Source organism: Crinia signifera, chromosome 7 (genome assembly GCF_055691185.1).
Source record: "Crinia signifera chromosome 7, ASM5569118v1, whole genome shotgun sequence".
NCBI classification, from domain to species: domain Eukaryota; kingdom Metazoa; phylum Chordata; class Amphibia; order Anura; family Myobatrachidae; genus Crinia; species Crinia signifera.
This window is the reverse complement of record NC_139223.1, coordinates 193,162,308-193,183,439: the sequence shown is the minus strand read 5'-3', so window position 1 is coordinate 193,183,439 and position 21,132 is coordinate 193,162,308. Positions and strand designations below refer to the sequence as shown.

Genomic DNA, 21,132 nt, shown 5'->3' with positions numbered 1-21,132 from the left:
AGGCATGTTCTCCACTGGGGAGAGAGGCAGAAGCAGTCAGTTCTCTCTCCCTGGTGTGATGTGCGGGGGGAGCCGCCGCTTCCTCCATCTCTTCCGCTGCATCGGGGACTAGCACCGCCCTCTGCAACCCACGCGGCCACACATCCCGTTTCTTAGTAAGCAAATATATTGCCACACCTACTCCCATTGGCCACGGCCCTTCCATTACCAGTGCCAGGCAAGGCTTGTAATTGAGCAGAAGGATCGTGAGATTGGTCTTTTTCCAGATGTTTTGGGTTTTGAATTTACATTTTTAATAATAAAAAAACACCATACAAGCAATTTCAAAACACCTGTAAACATTTATTTTATACACATTTCAAAAGAGTATTTATTGCATCTTACACGTCTTTGGTAATATCGCATACACGTTGTATTACAGAAAATGCACAGATTTGTTTCTTAACCCAGACAAGCTCATAACTCATTGTAAGCCTCCCTATCCATTCCTACCCATAATCGTTAAAGATGTCAAACAGAAGCTATCCAATACATACTTTAGCACCCATACAGCAGTAGACTATATATCCGATAATTCACATAAAAGTGTTGACATAACAAATTATTTTGATTGAGACCAATCCCTCTATATATCCTACTGTTAAATATATTTTAACAAGCTGGGAAAACTGTAACTAATACCCCTTTCACACCAGCCTAATTTCCCGGGTTGGGCCAAAATCCTGGGAAAATTTGCCGGGATTTCAACCCTACTGTGGAGAAGGGTTGTTCCCGGGTTCTAACCCAGGTTTCCGGTCCATGGTGCGGGTGGTCAGGCTGGGGATCCACACCGGCAGCAGCCACAGATGACAGGACAGGCAGTGGATGAAGATGACGCAGCTCTCTGGCACCCTCACTGCCGCCAAAGAGCTGCATCATCTGTGCCCGCCGCCTGTGTGGGTCACCGGCCTGCACAGAGGACCAGCAACCCAGAATGAGTACTGTTCACCGCCCTCCCAGACCAGAAAATGCAGAGACTTTTCTGGTGTGAAAGGGTGAATGTCCCGGCCTGATCCCTGGGCCAAATTTCCGGGTGGGTCCCTGCATTTTCTGGTGTGAAAGGGGTTTTTACATTTACATACAGTTTCCCATCAAAAATGTATAGCCCAGAGGTTCCCAAACGCGGTCCTCAAGGCACCCCAACGGTCCAGGTATTAAGTTTATCCATGCTTGGCCACAGGTGACTTAATTAGTAGCTGAGTCAGTCTGATTTAACCACCTGTGCTGAGCCATGGATAGACCTAAATCCTGGACCGTTGGGGTGCTTTGAGGACCGCGTTTGGGAACCTCTGGTATAGCCAAAATAATTTTATAGATGAATCTAGAACACATTTGATGTCTATATTTTATGGGATTATAAAAGTCCTGAATTTTCTTAACACCGTTTTTCACCCATGTGGGAGAATTAAGCCATTGAGAATTGATATTATTTGCCACACACAGGGGCCCATTTATTAAGGATCGCATATACAATGCGAACTGGGCGGAATAATGGTTGGTTTAGTGGTTTGGGTAATAGGGTTAGTTTAGCATTTTGGGTTAGGGTTGGTTTAGCGATTTAGATTGGGGTGTACCGGTCGGTTTAAAGGTTTGGGTGTTATTGTTGGTTTAGCATTTTGGGACGGAATTAGGGCTGGTTTAGCAGTTTGGGATAGAGTATTAGGGTTGGTTTAGCAATTCGGGATAGAAGGATACGGGATAGTGTATTAGGGCTGGTTCAGCAGGGACAATACAAAGGTCAATGTCCTATGCTCACACACTAAATAAAAATACTAACATTTGGTGCTGCAATCTCTGTAATTGACCTCCCATAACGAAAATAATTCTAGTATATTTCACTTATTAATAGAACTTTACACTAACGGTTATATGTATTATAATCTACTTCTAATGACTCTTTATTGTGACTGCAGTGGTAACGCCAGCGCCACCAGACACATATATGTCATTTGCTTCCATACAACACATCTGTATACCTGGAACAGTTTATAGTTTGATCATTCCCATAGAAAGAATAACTGCCTCCTGGGCAGAGAAATACATACGCATATTCAATATGTTGTTTGCTATGATGTCTAGCGCATACTTCATTTCAGGTGCAAGCATTGTTAGCCAGACCCACTGATAATAACTAAACGGTACGGCAGCACAACAGGGGTGCTCTATTTGGACAGCTATGAACAATAATCGGGTACTCCCAGCTGTTCTAATAGGTGCCAGTGATGCCAAAAAAACTGCTTGGCCCATGCCACAAATAGCTGTACCGCGTCCAATTTACATGTGTAGCCTAAATTGCGCTATGAAGTTTCTACGCTTCATAATCTGATTGTTAGTGCAGCTCAGCAGTTCTATTTTTGCCTGCAGTCTTAAATTAAAAAAAATATATATATATATCATTGATGAGTACAGCTATACATTAATCTCTACTATGGCTCTGGTTGTTTGTGGTTATTATGGTGAAACTGAATTGTACAATCATATTGCAGTGCATTTATGACAGCACTAAGTTAGATAAGAACATAGAGATAGTAATATTTTGTGTACTGTAAGATAGCAAAAAACAAACAACAAAATAATACAAAATGTAAGTTATTAACGTAGGTGCAGTGGAAATAAAGCTAATAAATCCTTCGCTTTAGAAAAATCAATTGTTCCAAAATACGTACAAAAACAAAAAAAAAATATATATATATATATATAAAAGTAAACTAAAAATGTAAACTAATATAATAGGATTATATACTTTTGGCTATTTGTGCTTTTTCTTTGGTTACCGAAAACAAAATTCTTTGGTAGTAAAGCGATTAAACAACAGATTTGCCAGTAATATCTGCATTGATTCTGTACTGGGCAAGCAGGTTCCGAGGTGGTCGCAACAGCGATTGGTTTTAGTGACGGAACTGCGAGCGCATCGTAAAGGTACCTTTGGCTAGTGCGCCCGCGATGCATGCAAAGTCAGACAATGATCGCTCAGTTGCCACACCATCGAAGTCGGGACTGCTTCTGCATCAGCCCCATTGAGCCATTGTAACCGTTCTGTAAACTACTGAGCATGATCACATTTCCATCTAGCTTAATAGTCATCGTTCACAGTTGTTATTCATTAAAACAAGAGCAAGCCCTGCACAGCGCAGTAAGCCACAGCAATACTTTCCTTAAATCAGCTTTGCATTGGTACAGTGTATTTATATATAGAGTATGAGGAAGTGCAGGTGGAATGCTGGGACAGGAGGCCTGATTCTGGTTCGTTTGCATAAGCAAACTCCTTCTTTCATGGACAAACCATGTGCACTGCAGGTGGGGCTGATGTAATGTGTGCAGAGAGAGTTACATTTGGGGGAGTTATTTTGTTTCTGTGCAGGGTAAATACTGGTTGCTTTATTCATATAGCTTACCATACATCTACAGATCGATTGTCAGATCTGGCTGGTTGGAACAAAAACCTGGTAATATCTGAATGACAGTTTGTCAGTTTTCCAGCATTTCAAAGACAATGGTAAACTGTCATTTGCTCTCATCCATTACCAGGTTTTTGTTCCAACCAGCCAGATCTGACAATAAATCTGTAGATGTATGGCCAGCTTAACATCGCAATTTTGATTTGTTTGAACAAACCCCACCCAAATGTAACTTCCTCTGCACAAGTTACATCTTCCCCACCTGCAGTGCACATGATTTTGTCCAATAAAAAAAAGGAGTATGCTTTTGCAAACCAACCAGAATAAGGTCCTAGTCTGTGGTGTGTACTGCGTGGATGCTGAGATTGACTGCACTATGCAAGTTTGCAACCATCGTAATACTGTAAATATTCCATACAGTGTTTCCAGGACAGCTTTGGAGAATTGAATGGGTGTTACAGGATCTTGTACCAATTTCATTTCACAGTTGCTTCAAGTACTGTATGTACAGTAATATATAATCTATATCACTGCAAGGTAATGAGACAAGAACGAAAAAAAGTGATTTTCATTTGAAGCAGACCCTCCAACCTGACCCCTTCATCTCCACATGGATAACATTTGAGTATTTCTTTGGATGATAAATACTTCAGACTCTCCAACATGACCCCTTCTGTCAGTTACAAAATGATCTGCTCTTATGGTATGTACACACGGTGAGATTCCCTTGCTATTCGATTTAAGATTCGAGTGCTATGCAATCTTTGCTATCTCTGTACTTTCTACATCCAATTCATACAATCTACATTCAATTTGCATATATAGTCATTGCTGCCCTGTCTATCTGGGTTTCACAGTCACGGGAGCACACATTGGGATCAAAAGGTAAAAAACCTGTGTGATCTGCTTACGATCAGCATGCGATTTTGACTATATAGTCAAAATCGAATGTCAAATCTCACAGTGTGTACACAGCATTAGACTTTATAAATTTAGAAGGAGTGGATTTTTTATCCTGCGCATGTGTCTAAGTCACACCACACGTGTGTCCGAAGCCAGAACCAAGGTACGCAGCAGACGTGTGGTGTCAGAAATATTTTCAAACTGTTTCAGACATTCTCGGGAGGCGACAAGAAGGTGGCTTTGGAGATGGCCCATCTTACTGTCGCGGGCATGATGATAAAAGGAATTGCATACACAGACGCTCAACTGCTCACTTACTCCAACAGAGACACTGGTGCACATCTCAAGAGGGTGACATCTAAAAATGCCCCACTCTATTTTAGCATCAACAGATGCGACGGTTGTCGTCTCAGTCCTTCTACATTCGTACGCATGGTTGTACAACAGGGAAGAGCTTTGTAGAACCAGCGGCCAGCAAAAGATGCCTACATGGAAGCGGATCATTCATGTAACTGAATTAGTACTTTCATATTATGTCCGTATAGAATTGCATTTTACATGGTAAACGCAAAGTGTGTGCTAGAACTTTAGCACTTACTACTAACACTGTCAATCCACGGTGTGTAAACTTGGCACATACACTACTGTTTTCTCCAGGCAATATCTCGGTAGGTAGAATCATCCACAGAAGTCTGGGTATTGTTTCTAGTGAAGTTTCTTTTGTATTACTCACTTCCTGGCAAAAGTCAAAGCTGCTTAGTAATCCAGCATGACCGGCTCTGGGGAGATGCATCAGACGGGGGCCCACTTATCACGGATTGCATAGACAATGCGATCCTAACGGTGGGATGTATCATCCGTGACGTGCAGGGACAGGGCTCTGAAAGGGCTTATATGGCTTAAGGCAGGATTTCACAAATGGGATACGGTCGGCTGGTCGACCTAAAGATGATCGACAGTCATTAGGTTGACACCACTAGGTCGACACGGCACAAGGTCGACAGGTCGTTAGGTTGACACAAGCATTAGGTCGACATGGGGTTTTTCACTGTTTTTTGATCCGACAGGCGGTATTTCATTCCCTACCATCCACTAGGGCGTGGGGGGAGAAAATAATAATGTGCCGAGTGCAGCGAGGCACCGTGCCCGAAGCAAAGCAAGTTTAGCGAGCCATGCGAGGATACCTCGGTGCACTTAAAACTATGTCCATGTCGACATTCGGGTTAAAAAAAACCATGTCGACCTTTTGACTGTTGAACTAGATCATGTCGACCTAACATCGATAAGAAATCAATGAATATTGACCTTTAGTAGATTTACCCCAGAGCCCATGAGAGACAATGCCTGTGAATGACCTCCAAAGAGACTGGTCAGATCTTCCCTGCAGCATGATGGGCCCGATTCAGGTTTGTAAGAATAGCAGAAAAAAAAAAAAAAAAAAGCAAGTAACTTTGTGCCTGGAAGAAACCATGCTTCCATGAAAGGAGAACAAATACATTTAATATTGTTTCTGTGCAGAGTAAAGACGGTCTGCTTTTGCATGTAGCCCACAAAAAGACAGATTTCTAGTTTCAATGCGATTTAGATTTCAGTTTGAACCCACCCAAATCTGATGCAAATGTTATCCCACCCCCACGTATAGTGCAACATGGTTCTGCCCATTTGCCTGCCTTTAACATGAATCAGGCCCATAGTCTATTGTGTACCGACCAATGACAATCGCTTATGGTAAAACTGACACAGAGCAAAAATTGTCTTTGTGCATTTCTGCAATCACAGAACTTCAGCCATCATATACTTTGGGGCATTGGATAGACAGCAACTAGGTCAACACCACTAGATAGACATCCATGAAGGCATTAGGTCAACATAGGGAAGGTTGACAGTCAAAAGGTCGACATGGTTTTATTTTTTATCTGAATGTCAACACAGACACTACAAAAAGGGCACAACGTCCCCTCGCATGGCTCCCCGCGCTTCGGGCACACTGTTTAATTCTCCCACCAAGCCCTAGTGGAGGGTAGGGCATAAAATACCGCCTGTTGGCTAAAAAAAATATTTTTAATGAAAAACCCCATATCAACTTTCTGACTGTCGACCTTCTCCATGTTGACCTAATGCGTGTGTCGACTTAACCCCATGTCGACACAATGCTATTAGACCTAGTGACTATATCCCGAACTATGCACATAGTGCAAAAAGAGACCACCGCCCGTATCTTACTAGAAGTGATAACGGAAAAGCTGGCTTATTACATAGAGCCCTCTGTACTCTACAACACAGATATCTGGCAATGTAACTGCACAAATAAAGCAGGAAGCCATTTATGTGACAGAACCATCACAGAGAATTGTTTTAAACTGGTCAAACGCACTGTGAATAAAAAACAAAACACAACATCATCATGTCCATTCAGTAAATAGAATGGAATTAAACGTGGCACAAACGCCGCAAGATCTGAGCAACCTTTACATCAATTAAATTCCGCCTTTTATCGTCACGGCCCACGGGAGATAAATCAATAGGGTGCTGAGGGCAACGGCACAGTCAGTGGTGGGTAGCGGTATTACAGCTTCACACAATAATGCATTACGCTTGCACATTGTAATTTCTGCACCCGGGAATCAAACATAATGCCATGTGGTCTTTTCCTGACAGATTCCAATAACAATAACACGTTACAAAATGTCAATTGACCTCCCGTAATAAACTCAGGTATCTTTGGCTTTTGGGAGGTCCATTTCACCTAGGGATCGGAGGCAAAGGAGGGGCACCTCGCTCTCTTCTGGAAGAGCCACCTAAAACACCACAAAAAAGTAATGTTTAATATCAGTAAAATATGCAAATGATGCTAATATAAAATGAAACTCCTATAAATAATATCTGAATGTATATAGCAAGTCATATCATGCAATGATGATTTGTTCACTAACAGACCTATACTTAGGACACGCGGGCATGTACTGAGGCTCGAGGAAAATAAATTCCTTACTGAATTAAGAAGAGGATTCAGTACTCTTTACCTAGCACGGCGCCCATCGCGGTCATCGCGGGCATTGAATGCACTAAAAAAATTGGGTGCGACGCGACCGACGCGATGCCCGCGATTTCCCATAGGGAACAATGTTAAATGTCTCAATTGACCCGATTTTACTGTTCAATGCCTCAATTGACACGATTTTTCCATAGGAATTAATGTTAAATGGCCCACAGAGGCCAAATAGCCACCCTGAAGTGTGAAATGTCCCCCACAATTGTTAACACAATTGTTAACGCCACCCCACGATCAACGTGAACCCAAAGCGTGGGAGCGCAGCGAGCCCGCGAGGGGCGGCGGTACGCGTCCTACGACCTTTTCATACCCCAACTATCCACGTCGGCGTGGAGTTGAGAATAGAATAGTGTGGCGAGCGCAGCGAGCCACCGAGCCCGAAGCGTGGCGAGCGCAGCGAGCCCCGCGAGGGGACGAGGATACCTGTGAAGCCCGCGAAGGGACGCGTTTACCTGTGAAGGTATCCGCGTGCGCTCGCCACGCTTCGGGCTCGGTGGCTCGCTGCGCTCGCCACACTATTCTATTCTCAACTCCACGCCGACGTGGATAGTGGGGTATGAAAAGGTTGTAGGACGCGTACCGCCGCCCCTCGCGGGCTCGCTGCGCTCGCCACGCTTCGGGTTGACGTTGATCGTGGGGTGGCGTTAACAATTGTGGGGGCCATTTCACAGTTCAGGGTGCCTATTTGGCCTCTGTGGGCCATTTAACATTGTTTCCTATGGAAAAATCGTGTCAATTGAGGCATTGAACAGTAAAATCGGGTCAATTGAGAAATTTAACATTGTTCCCTATGGGAAATCGCGGGCATCGCGTCGGTCGCGTCGCACCCGATTTTTAGTGCATTCAATGGCCGCGATGCCCGCGATTTTTTTACCTACGATGCCCACGATCAAAATCGTGGGCGCCGTGCTAGGTAAAGAGTACCGAGGATTCTTCACCATTAGAGCAGTAACATTCTGGAACTCATTGCCGGTGGGCAGCCCCCCAATCCCCCGCAGACTTACCTATCTCGCTGGTCCCGACGGCTCCGTTCTTCTGCTGAGGACCACCACAAAATGGCCACCCCCATATAGCACACTGTTCTCTGAAACTGTCTGCTGTATGGGGGCGACCATTTTGTGGTGGTCCTCAGCAGAAGAACGGAGCCGCCAGGACCAGCGCGATAGGTAAGGCTGCGGGGGATTAAGGGGGGGGGGGGTTGCATGGGCGGCGGGGGTGCGCCCAAAACTTAGCTACGCCACTGCCGGTGGGGGTGATTACAGCAACTACTGTTAATGAATTTAAAATCAAAACTGGATACATTTTTGGCCACTAAGGGAATCCTATAGATATGACTTACTATGTCAGTAGTTACAAGTCAAATAGGTTGAACTCGATGGACTAACATCTTTTTTCAGCCTTTTATCCCATTTATCAATTATCGCATTTACAAGGCGATCTGGGCAAAATATTACCACCCAGGATCGCATTGTAAAGTGCGATATTAGCGCTTGGATGTATCATCCCACAAGCACAAAGACAGGGCTCCAAAAGGAGCCCGTCCCTGCGATGCACTCAGCCGAAGCCAGGGGGTTTGCGCATGCGCGGTTAGCGCTGACCGCACTGCCCCAGCCCATAGGGTACAATGGGCTATCGCCATCTCAGAATGGCAATAGCTCAGGGATGCGAAGCCGGGCTGCCCGATGTTGATACATCGGGCAGCTTCACATCCTCCATAGAAACCTATGGGAGAGGCGGCCGGCGGCGATGCAGGGGGGATCGCAGCAGGGAACGGAGATTTATTTGGTATATTCGGGGGATACTTAATATTTGCAGCTAACCCCCGAAAATGGGTGTTTTGGGGAATTTAGCTGCAATGTTGTTAGATAAATGTGGCCCTATATTAGAACTTTACTATGTTATATCTACTTGGTACTACTAATGACAAAACATTATGTTATTAAGAAATGTTTTCAAAACGACCTGGACCAGCGGTGGATTCCCCACTTGGCAAAGGGCCGTAGCGAGGGCAGAGCAACCAGAGCTCAATCTCCAGCCACGGCTGGGCACTCTGTATGCTCCTGATCAGCTTGGCGTATGATAGACAGATATAGCAGTGGCGCTTACTTCTTCCTATTGATCAGTGAGAGTGCCCCCCACTTCCTCCACCATGATTTGTACCTGCATCCTGTGCACCTTGCCAGGGGTAGAACAATCCGGTGGTTACCTCCTCTGAGCTGGGTCCCACCTCCTACCCTGGTCCTGACATCATCCGGCCCAGGTCGCATGGACTGTGCCCATACTGCTGAGGGGAGTCCTGAGCAAAGTGCTGCTGTGAGAGCCCAGACTGCAGCACCCATGTCTGGGAGGAGTCTGAGCGGTGTGGGGGGGGGGGGGGTGCAATAAAACTGTTCTAAGGATGGCTTATCCCTTAATCCACTCCCTGCGATTATTATTTTCGGTACTTGTGTAGTTTCACGGCACCGTGCTACTTCCGGGTTCTACGCTCGCCACAAACTATGTTAAAAAAAGTAACTTAACTCCATGCCAACATGGATAGTTCATACCTCCACTATCCATGTTGGTATGGAGTTGATTTCAAATAGCGTGGCGAGCGTAGCGAGTCACCGAGCCCGCAGCGTGGGCGAGCGCAGTTAGCCCCGCAAGGGAACTCAGACACACGGCGCCATGCAACTACACTAGTACCTTATTTTCATATAAGCCTACTGTATAAAATATTCCACATCCGTCCATCTTGGGATGAACTTTATCCATTACCATATATGGAGGGGAAGGGGGGAGACGATGACAAAAAAATATGACATCCAATACTCACTGCGGCTTTCATTTCGCATAAGTTTGCTGGGATAGGTTTTATTTGTTGGTACATATGGTTCTGGGGGTGGCAGATCAGAAAACGGATGGAATAAAAATCGTCTCTCCCATTCATCTATTGAAAGAAAACACACAATGCAGACCTGTTACTTGGTGATACCCCTGGGTTAATAGACAGCGTTATATAGAAGCTAATAACATCATTATTATCAATCAATAAAAGTGCTCTGTTTTGCTAATGGAGGAAATATTTTTGATTTGCGATCTAATATTCTTTAAACCATCAGCGTTCACTGAATGAAGACAATATTATGGGCAGATATTCATTAACTTGCGTATAAAGCAATGAGAATAAAGGTGTTTGATAAAATCACAATGTTATTATCCTTTATTTATATGGCACCACAAGGGATCCGCAGCGCCCAATTACAGAGTACATAAACAAATAAGCAAAACTGTGACTTACAGAGGAATACAATAGAGGACAAGTGCATGGTACCTAACCTTGGAAAGGAAGAGTACATTCTATCCCTAAGGATAGAGATTGCAGGCGCTGTACATTTTTCCCCCTCAGGCTGTACTTTGAGGTAAATCACCATATTGCTGGTACCAGAATCCCGTTACAGATGTGTCGTCATATACTCCATTAGACATCTGGTGCGAATCAGCCACCAAGTCCCATGCAACTCTGCTAGTGCCAGATTGTCTTTTACCCCAAAAATGCACACACATACATGCAACTATTTAACACTGGCATGTATGTGTGTGACAGAGGGCCTTATTCTGGTTCACTCGCAGAGGAAATTCCTTCTCAAATAGAAAAAACTATGTGCACTGCAGGTGGGGCAGATGTAACTTGTGCAGAGAGAATTACATTTGGGCGGGGTTTTATTTTAAAGTGAGATCTATATTGCAGTGTAAAAATAAAGCAGCCAGTATTTTCTCTGCAAAGAAACAAAATAACTCACCCAAATCTAAAGCTGGCCATACATCTACAGATCGATTGTCAGATTGGGCTGGTTGTTACAAAAACCTGGTAATAGCTGAATCACAGTTTGTCAGTTTTCCAGCATTTCAAAGCAAATGGTCAACTGTCATTTGCTCTCATCCATTACCAGGATTTTGTTCTAACCAGCCAGATCTGACAATCAATATGTAGATGTATGCACAAGTTACATCTGCCCCACCTGTAGTACACACGGTTCTGCCCATTTGAGAAGGAATGAGCCTCGGCGAGTGAACTAGACTAATGTTGTTATAATACTTGTTGCCTACACGCCAGAAAAATTCAGATGCCCCTTCCCCACTTTCATAGTACCTACTCACAGTCTCAGAGGTTCTGCTCACTGTCAGGGGATCCCTCCCCCTCTGGCCACCGCCAAGTCTGTAGCTTCAGGGACATGCAGATCTACTTGTCTGCGATCCCCTCAAACCTGCTCAATTAAAAATGTCCCTCCCAAAATGGCAGCTGCCTCCTCTAGCATCCTCAATAACTGCTAGCTGTGAGGTAGGTGGTGGCCATTTTGGGAGGGACATTTTCAATGGGGCAGGCACGATGGAACAACAGTTTGCACAGACTTAGGTTTCAGACTGTTGCACACAGATATACAAATGTTGCATATTAAATTAATCAATGCGGTCCCGTGAAGTGGGATTGTCATATAGCATTAAAATTAGCGATTGCATGCATTGGGCATCTGTTTTGCATCTCAGAGTCGCATGCCAAGAATGGATGTTTACCGCATAGGTAGGTTGCACCCCAGGTCCCCAAAATGCCTGTTTGGAGGGAGATTTTTTACTCAAGCCCTAATGCAAGCCTGCTTCTGATGAATATGCTTAAGACACACAATTATGCTAATGAATTATAACTACTTCTCGGTTTGGGAAGTTTACATTTGATATTTGTATATTGTTGGATTTGGATTTAACAGGCGTCCAAGGTCTGTGAAAATTCCCGTGAGGGCATACTACGTCCTTCGTTTTATGAACAACTTTGAATTGTTACAAAATTTACTTGGACTAAATCTCAGTCAATATTTCTTGAGTGAAGAAATCAAATCACCGCAGGTCCGTAAATTCCCACTCTTAGAAAATTCTTCCATTCGCATTAGTTGTATATTTATTAACAGTTTGTGTTAAGGACGCTTTGTGGTTTGCCAGAAATCGTCTCATATTGTGGAGGGAGAGAATGTCCGTTCAGGACTGGCGCAGGCTGGTTCACAGCCTGCTCAGAGACTATTCCATTCGGGATAGCCCTGAGGAAGAAGAGGATTAAACCCCCCTTCTTCTGGTCCTTTCCTCTTGTGTGAACTGTTTTATAAGACTTTGGGACCGTGGCCCCTTCCCCCTCACTTCACAATGTCTGTTGTTTTGTTGATGTATTTCTATTTATTGCCCTCCCCTTATATGTGTCTGTCTGGTCAATAAAGCTTCGGGCATGTGATTCCCCCTTCCTCACCGACCCTACCCTCCACACCCATAGTTTTGTAATGTTAGCGTTAGAATGCATAGTATAGCCTATAGTGTAATTTTATGCTGTATGTTGTAAAATGTACTATACTGGTTGCATGTGTACTGTGTTTTGGCTGTGCTGCGACACGGTATATATGTTTAAATGTTAACGTCTGTTTTTGCTTTCTTTATGTACAATAAAGATTAGCTTTATTAATAAAAAAATAAACAGTTTCTTATATAGTGGATACATATTCCGCAGAGAATATTTGAACATTCACATCAGTCCCTGCCCCAGTGGAGCTTACAATCTATATTCCCTAGCACATGTACATGCACACACAGAAATTATAGGATTAATTTGCTGGGAGCCAATTAACCTGCTAGTATATTTTTGGAATGTGGGAGGAAACCGGAGTACCCGGAGGAAACCCACGCAAGTACGGGTAGAATATACAAACTCCACACAGTTAGGGCCATGGTGGGAATCTAACCCATGACCTCAGCGCTGTGAGGCAGTAATGCTAACCATTACACCATCCGTACTGCCATAGCAACCATATATAAGCAACCATCTCCTTACCTTCACCAGACGAGTCCTGGTAACCATTTCTAATTGATACAGAAGGAGGAGGTGGAGGCAGGGATCCCAAACCAGGTCTCTCTGGAGGTGGTGGAGGTCTGGAGCCACCTCTTGGGGATTCCATTACTGGTCTTGGATTGGACTGAGGACCTACTGACCCTCGGTGACTGAAACCATTTCGGTTTGTAGGAGGCGGTGGTGGTAGTGGTCCTAGTCGGGAGCAAACACATACATGTAACTGAAGTACTACTACGTGCTATTCTAATGCGTTACCGCAGCCACCTTATTATCTACGGATATGGACACTGCTTCATCCTGCCACTTGTTTAATACACAGTGAAGGATATTGCATTTAGAAGACAATATACCAGGTACATAATCACAGGTTATAAACTGACAGACTGCGTAGAATATATTCATAAGCCCTAGAAGTGTACATTCTATTGTATACTTATGTGTATATTATAAAGCTGCAAAGTGCTGTGAAATATGTATACGGATAATAAACAATATATGCTGCAGGTGTTACAATAGTATAGTTGTACATTCTAACTTCTTTACGATGTACAATGTCAGTGCTACTACACCAGTTGTTCTCAAACTCGGGCCTCAGGACCTCACACATATCACGTTTTCCAGGTCACTCATTACTCACTGACACATTTTAAAAGGTCCACAGGTGGAGCTAATTATTTCACTTGTGATTCTGTGAGGAGACCTGCAAAACATGCACTGTGTGGGGTCCTGAGGACCGATTTTGAGAACCTGTGTACTATAGTAATGCTTTTGGAACACTCCAGGTGTTAGAATAGTTATACGGACTCATGACAGATTGACTCTAGGTCGACAGTCATAAGGACGACCACTGTTGGTCGACAGTCAGAATGTCGACAGTCAAAATGTCGACATGGTCAAAACCATCGACATGGTCAAAATGACGACATGGTCAAAATGTCGACATATGAAAAAGGTCGACATGACTTTTTTTTACAAAATTTTCAGCCGACATGTGCCGACAGCTGGTATTTCATACCCTACCATCCACTCTGGCGTGGAGGGAGAGAATAATAGTGCGCCGAGCACAGCAAGCATGAGCCATTTGAGGGGACGCGGTACACTTAGATGGTGTCCATGCCGACCTATGTCGACACAGACACCAAAAAGAAATAATGACAAACTCATGTCAACCTTTTGACCATGTCGACCTAGACATTGTAGATCTCATATACCATAACCGTTAGAACAGCGTTGGAGACGCAGGTCACAGCCATGATACACTATAGAGGTCTACTGCTTCTCCCATAGTGGGTGCAGCACACACTGTCCGGCTGCCAGCCCAGTGTCCAGCCCATGAAGGTTACAGTCTACAGGAGCTGCTGAGCCCATGTCTGTGTTAGTGGTGTCAGAGTGGGACCATGCTGGAGGAGGGTAAGTGCTGACAGGAGAGGCACTACAAGCAGAGAACTGCGACTCATCTGTATGGCTTTCTCTCGGGTTGCCAGGCAAAGCATATACTATATTTGCATAAAATGGGCATAACTAGAACTTTTTGGGCTCCATAGCAAAATCTTGAAAGCCCGCCCATGCCACCATTGCTTCACATTCACATTAACAGAAACACATTAGAGCCCGCTAATTCATAATACACCAAGCAGAGCCCCATTAAGCCAGGTAGAGAGTCCGTTACAACAGGAGGAGCCCTCATTGCACCAGGTAGAGCAGGGGGGGGGGGGGGAAGAGATACTTGTGGTATAGACCCCTGTGAAATGACTTCACTATAAATTAATATTGTGTTACAACACTGCATTTCACTTGACAATGTCCACCTGTCTACGGAGGACTCTCTGCCACCATCCTCATACTCAAGTGACATCATAATGTTATGGAAAGGGGTCCAGAGGGACCAAGAAGCCAAGCAATAGGCTTGTTGTAGGGTAGAACCCAGGTGGCTGCTCCAGACACCTATTAAGTCAAATGCAAGTGCCACTAGGTGCAGAAACCTTGCCACTCTCTTGGTATTGTATCCTTGGCCGTGTAACTGCTAGCAAACTCCTAACTACCACAAGAATCAACACATCTGATGTTGATTACAATTACCCAAAATATAAAAACTACATGTAATATTTCAGTAATGGTTGTTTACAACTTCATAGAATTTGGACCATAGTGCAACATCATTTACCTGATCTCCCAGGTGGTTCTCTGAAAGGTGGCGGTGGTCTATCCATAGAAGGTGGAGGAACAGATCGTGTAGGAGGTGGGACAGGTGGTGGTGCAGAAGAAAGGGATGGCAAAGATGAATTTCGTTGAGGAAGTCTTGGCATATCATCAAAGGTGCTTGGGGTAGGAGGAAGTGGAGGAGGCCCTGGCCTCCCAGGAGGCAGAGGTGGTGTCTGGGAATGTGTATTTGGTCTAGGTGTATTGGGAACTGGTGGTTTATTGTTTTGAGGTGGCGGAGGTGGAGGAACATCTCTGTTAAGTGGTGGTCTGTTTCCTGCAGGAGGCGGTGGTGGCCTTTCATCTATGGGTCGAGTAGGTGTTTGAGGAAGTGGAGGCCTGAACATGGAAGGAGGTGGTTGGGGTGCTGATGGAGACTGTCTGTTATTGCCTCCAAATCCATGAACTTTATTAGATGACATGGGTGGAGGAGCAGATGTTGGGGTCATTTGTCTATTTGGAGCTGGTACTGGTGGAGGGCCTCGGTTGTAAAGACTCGAAGGGAGTGGTCTTGGTGTATTAGGTACTGAAGGTGGTGCATTTTCTGATCTGGAACTAAAATCATTCCTTGGAGGAGGCGGCATGCGGTTTCTCAGAGGTTCCGGAGCAGAACTTCTTCCTATTGGAGGTGCAGGTCCTCTTGGAGATGCACCAGGTGGAGTGAAGGGTCTAGGGGTTGACATTCTTGCACCAGGTGGCAACATTGGTGGTCTATTTCCTATTGATTCTAAAACAACAGATATCAGATGCTAGTAGTGGTAGTATAGAGAACATATCTATCATTTCCCACAAAACAATAGTATAATTAAATGTTACAAAAATGTAATAATTGAAAGAATTGTTAAAGGTCGAGTATACAATAATTAGGTTACAAACACTTGGGGGAAGATATATACCCCTTTTACACCAAAACGCAGGGTCGCACCAGGGGTTTTGGACCTAGCTTCAACCCAGGTGCGACCCGGCATTTGTTACCTTTTACACTGGCATTTTACACACACACACACCCTCCCCGGCATAGACGGTTCTTGAGCCGCCGCATGGAGATGACATCATCTCAAAGAGCTGGGATCGCCCAAGCCCAGCACCAAGGTAAGCTGCTGGGCTGCCCCCAGCCCCCGTCCGTGAGTTGAATGGATGCCGCACACAGGCATCCAATCACCTCCTCCCTGTTTCCGCTGCTGTTTGCAGAGTACAGCAGCGGAGGCTGTGTGTGCCCCCCGTTCAACCTGCGGACGCTGCAGTCTGGGGGGTTGGGCTTTCCCCATTTATGTAAATGGGAGCAGGGTCAGATGCCTGTTTAGACTGCCCTCTACCCAGCTCCTGCCTGTGTTCTACTTTGGTCAGAACCTGGGTAGAAGTAAATGTTCCCTTGATTTACCATAAATGTATTATAGCTGCAATCTAACCTCTATTTTCTCCCAATTTTAAAAAGCATTTGTAAGTAATAGCAACAATTAAAAATTACAGGGATATAATTGTCTAATGAACGCTAAAATTTCATACAGAAAACATGTATAATTCAATATTATTATGTGTTTGAGACTTTATGATAAGAAACTATTTAAGTTTAAAATAGATGAGAAATATTTAGCTTCCTCATATTGAAATTAGAATAACACCACTTGATAAAGCAAGCACATAGTAGAAATATGCTCTTACCACTTTCTCTGTTTCCTGAAGGCCGTAGTCTAGGCATTCCTCCTTGGAACAAGCCTCCTAAGCCAGGTGGTCCTCCAAACCCTCCGCCTCCACCACCACCACCACCTCCACCACCACCTCCCATACCTCCACCACCACCTCCCATACCTCCACCACCTCCAGGAGATGTTTTTGGTTCTGTTGGAAAAAAAAAAAAAAAAAATTAGTTACATTCTCTCATAAGTTAACAGACTGTGCAAAAGCAAACAATTTCTCTACAGCAATACAGGTTTGTTGAGCTACATGAACAGATTGAGACTCACAGATATAAAAGTGTTGTAAACCAATATAAAATCGGTACAGACTCAGGAAGCAGATTTGTTGCATTACATTGCGTTTAAGGGAGATATTCAATCTTTTTTTCATTTATTGCATATGGTAATCTGTAGTACCAAAAGAAAAATAAATAAAAGCATGTATTAAAAAAGAAATAAAAAAAATAGTGAATAAAAACGTACTATCGATAATTGGGCCACTGCGGTCATTGGTGACGGCCTTCTTCAGCTTTCTGCCCTTGCTGATATCTGATAACAGGGCATTTCTTCCTGACTGCTCATTCCGGTTGAGGGAAGGTTTTTCGAGGTTTGCCTAAAATAAATAAAAACCGTAGTCCGCACTTTATACTGATCACACTGTAGCGCTTAATCCACGAAAACGCTGGGAGTACATATGGAAGTGCGGTGGTGACGTGTGGGCGGGCAGCTGACATAACCGATATCAGCTGCCCGCCCATATCACTGCATTTCTTAGTTCATATGTACGAGTAGCCTGGACCACCCATACATATGTGTGTGTCTTTCCCATCATTCGATGGTTGGCGACCATCGAAAGATGGGGGAGGCTCCCATGGCATGCGAATGGTTGTTTATGTAAAACATCCATTCACGTGCCAGACGAACGAACCCGGAATGCGAATGGGGATGGGCGTACCCTCATTCACTGGGCGGGTTCTGGATGACTCGCAAGGGTGCGAATTTGCGCCCGAGCGAGTCAACCAGAATAAGGCCCCAAGATGAGAACAGTTTTAGATTGATCCCTTTCTGATCCAAACTGCTCATCTCACATTCGTCTTAATCTGTATTCTAGAATATCATTACCATAATATATCACATAATTAACATTATTGGCACATAATTCATCAATGCATCATTAAACTGTTCCGTTTTTCCTTAGGTTGTTACACAGAGTATCCAGCAGAGGTCCTCAGTAGAGAGGACTGCCACAAATGTTACAGACAGTCCTCTCCTGGGCTAGAAGAGATGAGGACTTGGATTCCCTGTGCCCCTTACATTTTGCAATTCAATTTAATAATGGGATTCATTTAATAATTGGTAATGAAATCTTGTGTAATGTCAGTTTAAATTTACTAGATTGCCCAGCATAGAAGTATATATTAACCCGTTCATGTCCAACCTCTAGTCAGACTCAACAGCCCTAGCGCTAGTAGCAGAAGCAATGGTGATCCACTTTAAAATAAGAACATAAAAAAAAAAAAAAAAAAAAAAATCGGTCAACATTAACTTTAGATCATTTTTCAATAATTAAATAAATCAATTACAATAAATGTAAACATTTAAACCAGACTGTTTAAATTGCAAAAAAAAATAAAAATTGTGGACTGCAAAGGGTTAATAACATACCTGTGAAAATGTAGGTGGAGGTGGTGGGGGAGGGGGAGCCGGCATCTTCAGCAAGGTTCACTGTACCGTGTTCACGACCTGTGCGTAAGGGGAAGATTTTAATTAATTACCTGGATATAAAATACATTTTCAGCGTTCAGAAATGTCATGGTTTCAATCTAAGTATGAAAAATGTATAATGTTTTAAGGGTCGGCATGTCATCGGGGTATCAAGTGTCACATACAGTACTGCAGATATATAATGCGTTGCAGTACAGCGCTTCCTGCAAACAAACATCAGCAGTAACAGGAAGGTTAGTGGTTACCGCAAACCCACAGTCATCCTGCTTCGTAGATGCATCATTTCACGGAGGTAACGTGCCACAGCTCCGTCATACACAGACTCTCTAATGACTCCTCATAATGGCCCTTATTCTGGTTGGTGCGGCCAGAGCCGCACACGGGGCTCCGGCCGCACAAACCAATCCCCGCCCACCCTACGGATCGCCACGGCCGTCCGTACACGGACGGCTGGCGATCCGCATAAAAATGGTGGAGGCGTACGCCTCCACCATGGTGGGAGCTGCCCCCTGCATTCGATGGTCGTCGACCATCGAAGGCAGGTCCGCACGCCCCGGCAGCTCCCGCAAGCTGAGACCACACGGACAATCGTCCGTGTGGTAGCTTGTATGGGGGCTGAAAGCGGACATCCGGCGACGTCAGCTTTCCGCCCCCATGAGTTGCGTCATGCCCTCATTACCATGCATACGCCCCGCGTTTGCATGGGAACGCCCATGAAACGCGGGGCGTACACATAGGGAAATGAGGGCATGAAGCCTCTCACGCCCCTATACGCCCCCTTTGCGGAGGACGAAATACGTCTGCGGCGAAGGGGGCTGCACATGCGCAGATTGACCTCTGCGCATGTGCAGAAGAAAAACATCGGCGGTACGGCCGCACGCGGGCCGTACCGTCCGAATTAGAATAAGGGCCAATAAGAGAACAGAAGCCGGTGTTACCACGCACAGTATGTGCTCACTCGCACATCGCAGCAGGGTTTTTCCTACCAGGTGGTAAAAGTTTCAAATGAAACCAGTTGTCTTTTAGTTGTGATCCTACAACATAACTATGGGGGTTATTCAGAGTTGATTGCTGTTGGGCGAACTCGCAAGCTGTTAAATTCATAGAAAAACTGCGCAAACATGAGGCCAAACAGCGTCAAAAATCAGCGATTACTTTTTTTTTTTACAATGCTTTCGCAACTTGACTGACAGGAAGTCCGGCGATTGGGGGCGGTAACCTGCAATTTTCTAGGAACGGCAGGAAAACGCAGACGTGCCCAGGTGTTTGGCACTGTGGGGGCATATATCTGTGGCACTGTGGGGGCATACATTTGTGGCACTGTGGGGGCATACATTTGTGGCACTGTGGGGGCATACATCTGTGGCACTGTGGGGGCATACATTTGTGGCACTGTGGGGGCATACATTTGTGGCACTGTGGGGGCATATATCTGTGGCACTGTGGGGGCATATATCTGTGGCACTATATCTGGCACTGGGGGCATATGTTTGGCACTGTGGGGGCATAGCTGTCACTGTGGGGGCATATATGTGTGGCACTGTGGGGGCATATCTGTGGCACTGTGGGGGCATATATGTGTGGCACTGTGGGGGCATAGCTGGCACTGTGGGGGCATATTAGTAAACGGCATCAGTTGTGCGTCCGCGGCGCGTGGGGCATAATGTGTAACAGGCATTACGGTGTGGGGAATATTGTGTAATTGCCATCACAGTGTGGGGTCTAACGGGCATCACGGTGTGCGACATAATGTGTAATTGTCATCACGGTGTGCGGCGTAATATGTATTTGTCATCACAGTGTGCGGAGTAATGTGTAATTATCATCACGGATAAATAGTATATAATGATTTAAGTAGCCTGTCATTGTTTGGCCTTGATCTGTGAGGCATACTAAGTCACTGTGTGGCCTTCAACCCGCCAACTTAAGTGCGGGAGGACAATGACAATTCCTACGGTAACCAATGTCTGGTTATGCAGGATGCAAAAGTGTGATGTAAGGTAATAGTTTTCCTGCTAGACCACGCCCTTATATTAAGCCACACCCCTTTTAAAATTAAGCATTTTTATTTCTTCACCCTGGGAGCTAAATTGTCTAGAAACGGCCCTAGGTCTATGACTACGTGGGTTGGACACAGCAGTAATGACTCAGATTCCATGTTATTGCACGTACAAGCTCGTAGCTATCAGTAGATATTTGCCCCGAAATCGGCCATGACACGCCTTCGTTTTCCCAGCCACTCCCCGTAAACACCGCCACATAGTCACTTCCTGT

The 21,132-nt window shown here is 44.8% G+C and overlaps 1 protein-coding gene across 2 annotated transcripts in view; it reads right to left on the bottom strand.

The window, feature by feature from the left end:
- Positions 1-313: 313 nt before the first annotated feature.
- The window catches only part of WIPF1 (WAS/WASL interacting protein family member 1), a 63,288-nt gene continuing 42,469 nt past the window's right edge, over positions 314-21,132 (bottom strand). For both annotated transcript variants that reach the window (XM_083154771.1, XM_083154772.1), the window contains 7 exons: positions 18,799-18,876; positions 17,617-17,746; positions 17,120-17,296; positions 15,423-16,184; positions 13,241-13,450; positions 10,208-10,321; positions 314-7,138 (listed from right to left, as the gene is read on the bottom strand). In XM_083154771.1, the coding sequence (XP_083010897.1) occupies positions 7,083-7,138; positions 10,208-10,321; positions 13,241-13,450; positions 15,423-16,184; positions 17,120-17,296; positions 17,617-17,746; positions 18,799-18,843 (1,494 nt within the window). In that variant the 5' untranslated portion in view covers positions 18,844-18,876 and the 3' untranslated portion in view covers positions 314-7,082. The remainder of the gene's footprint in view (positions 7,139-10,207; positions 10,322-13,240; positions 13,451-15,422; positions 16,185-17,119; positions 17,297-17,616; positions 17,747-18,798; positions 18,877-21,132) is intronic.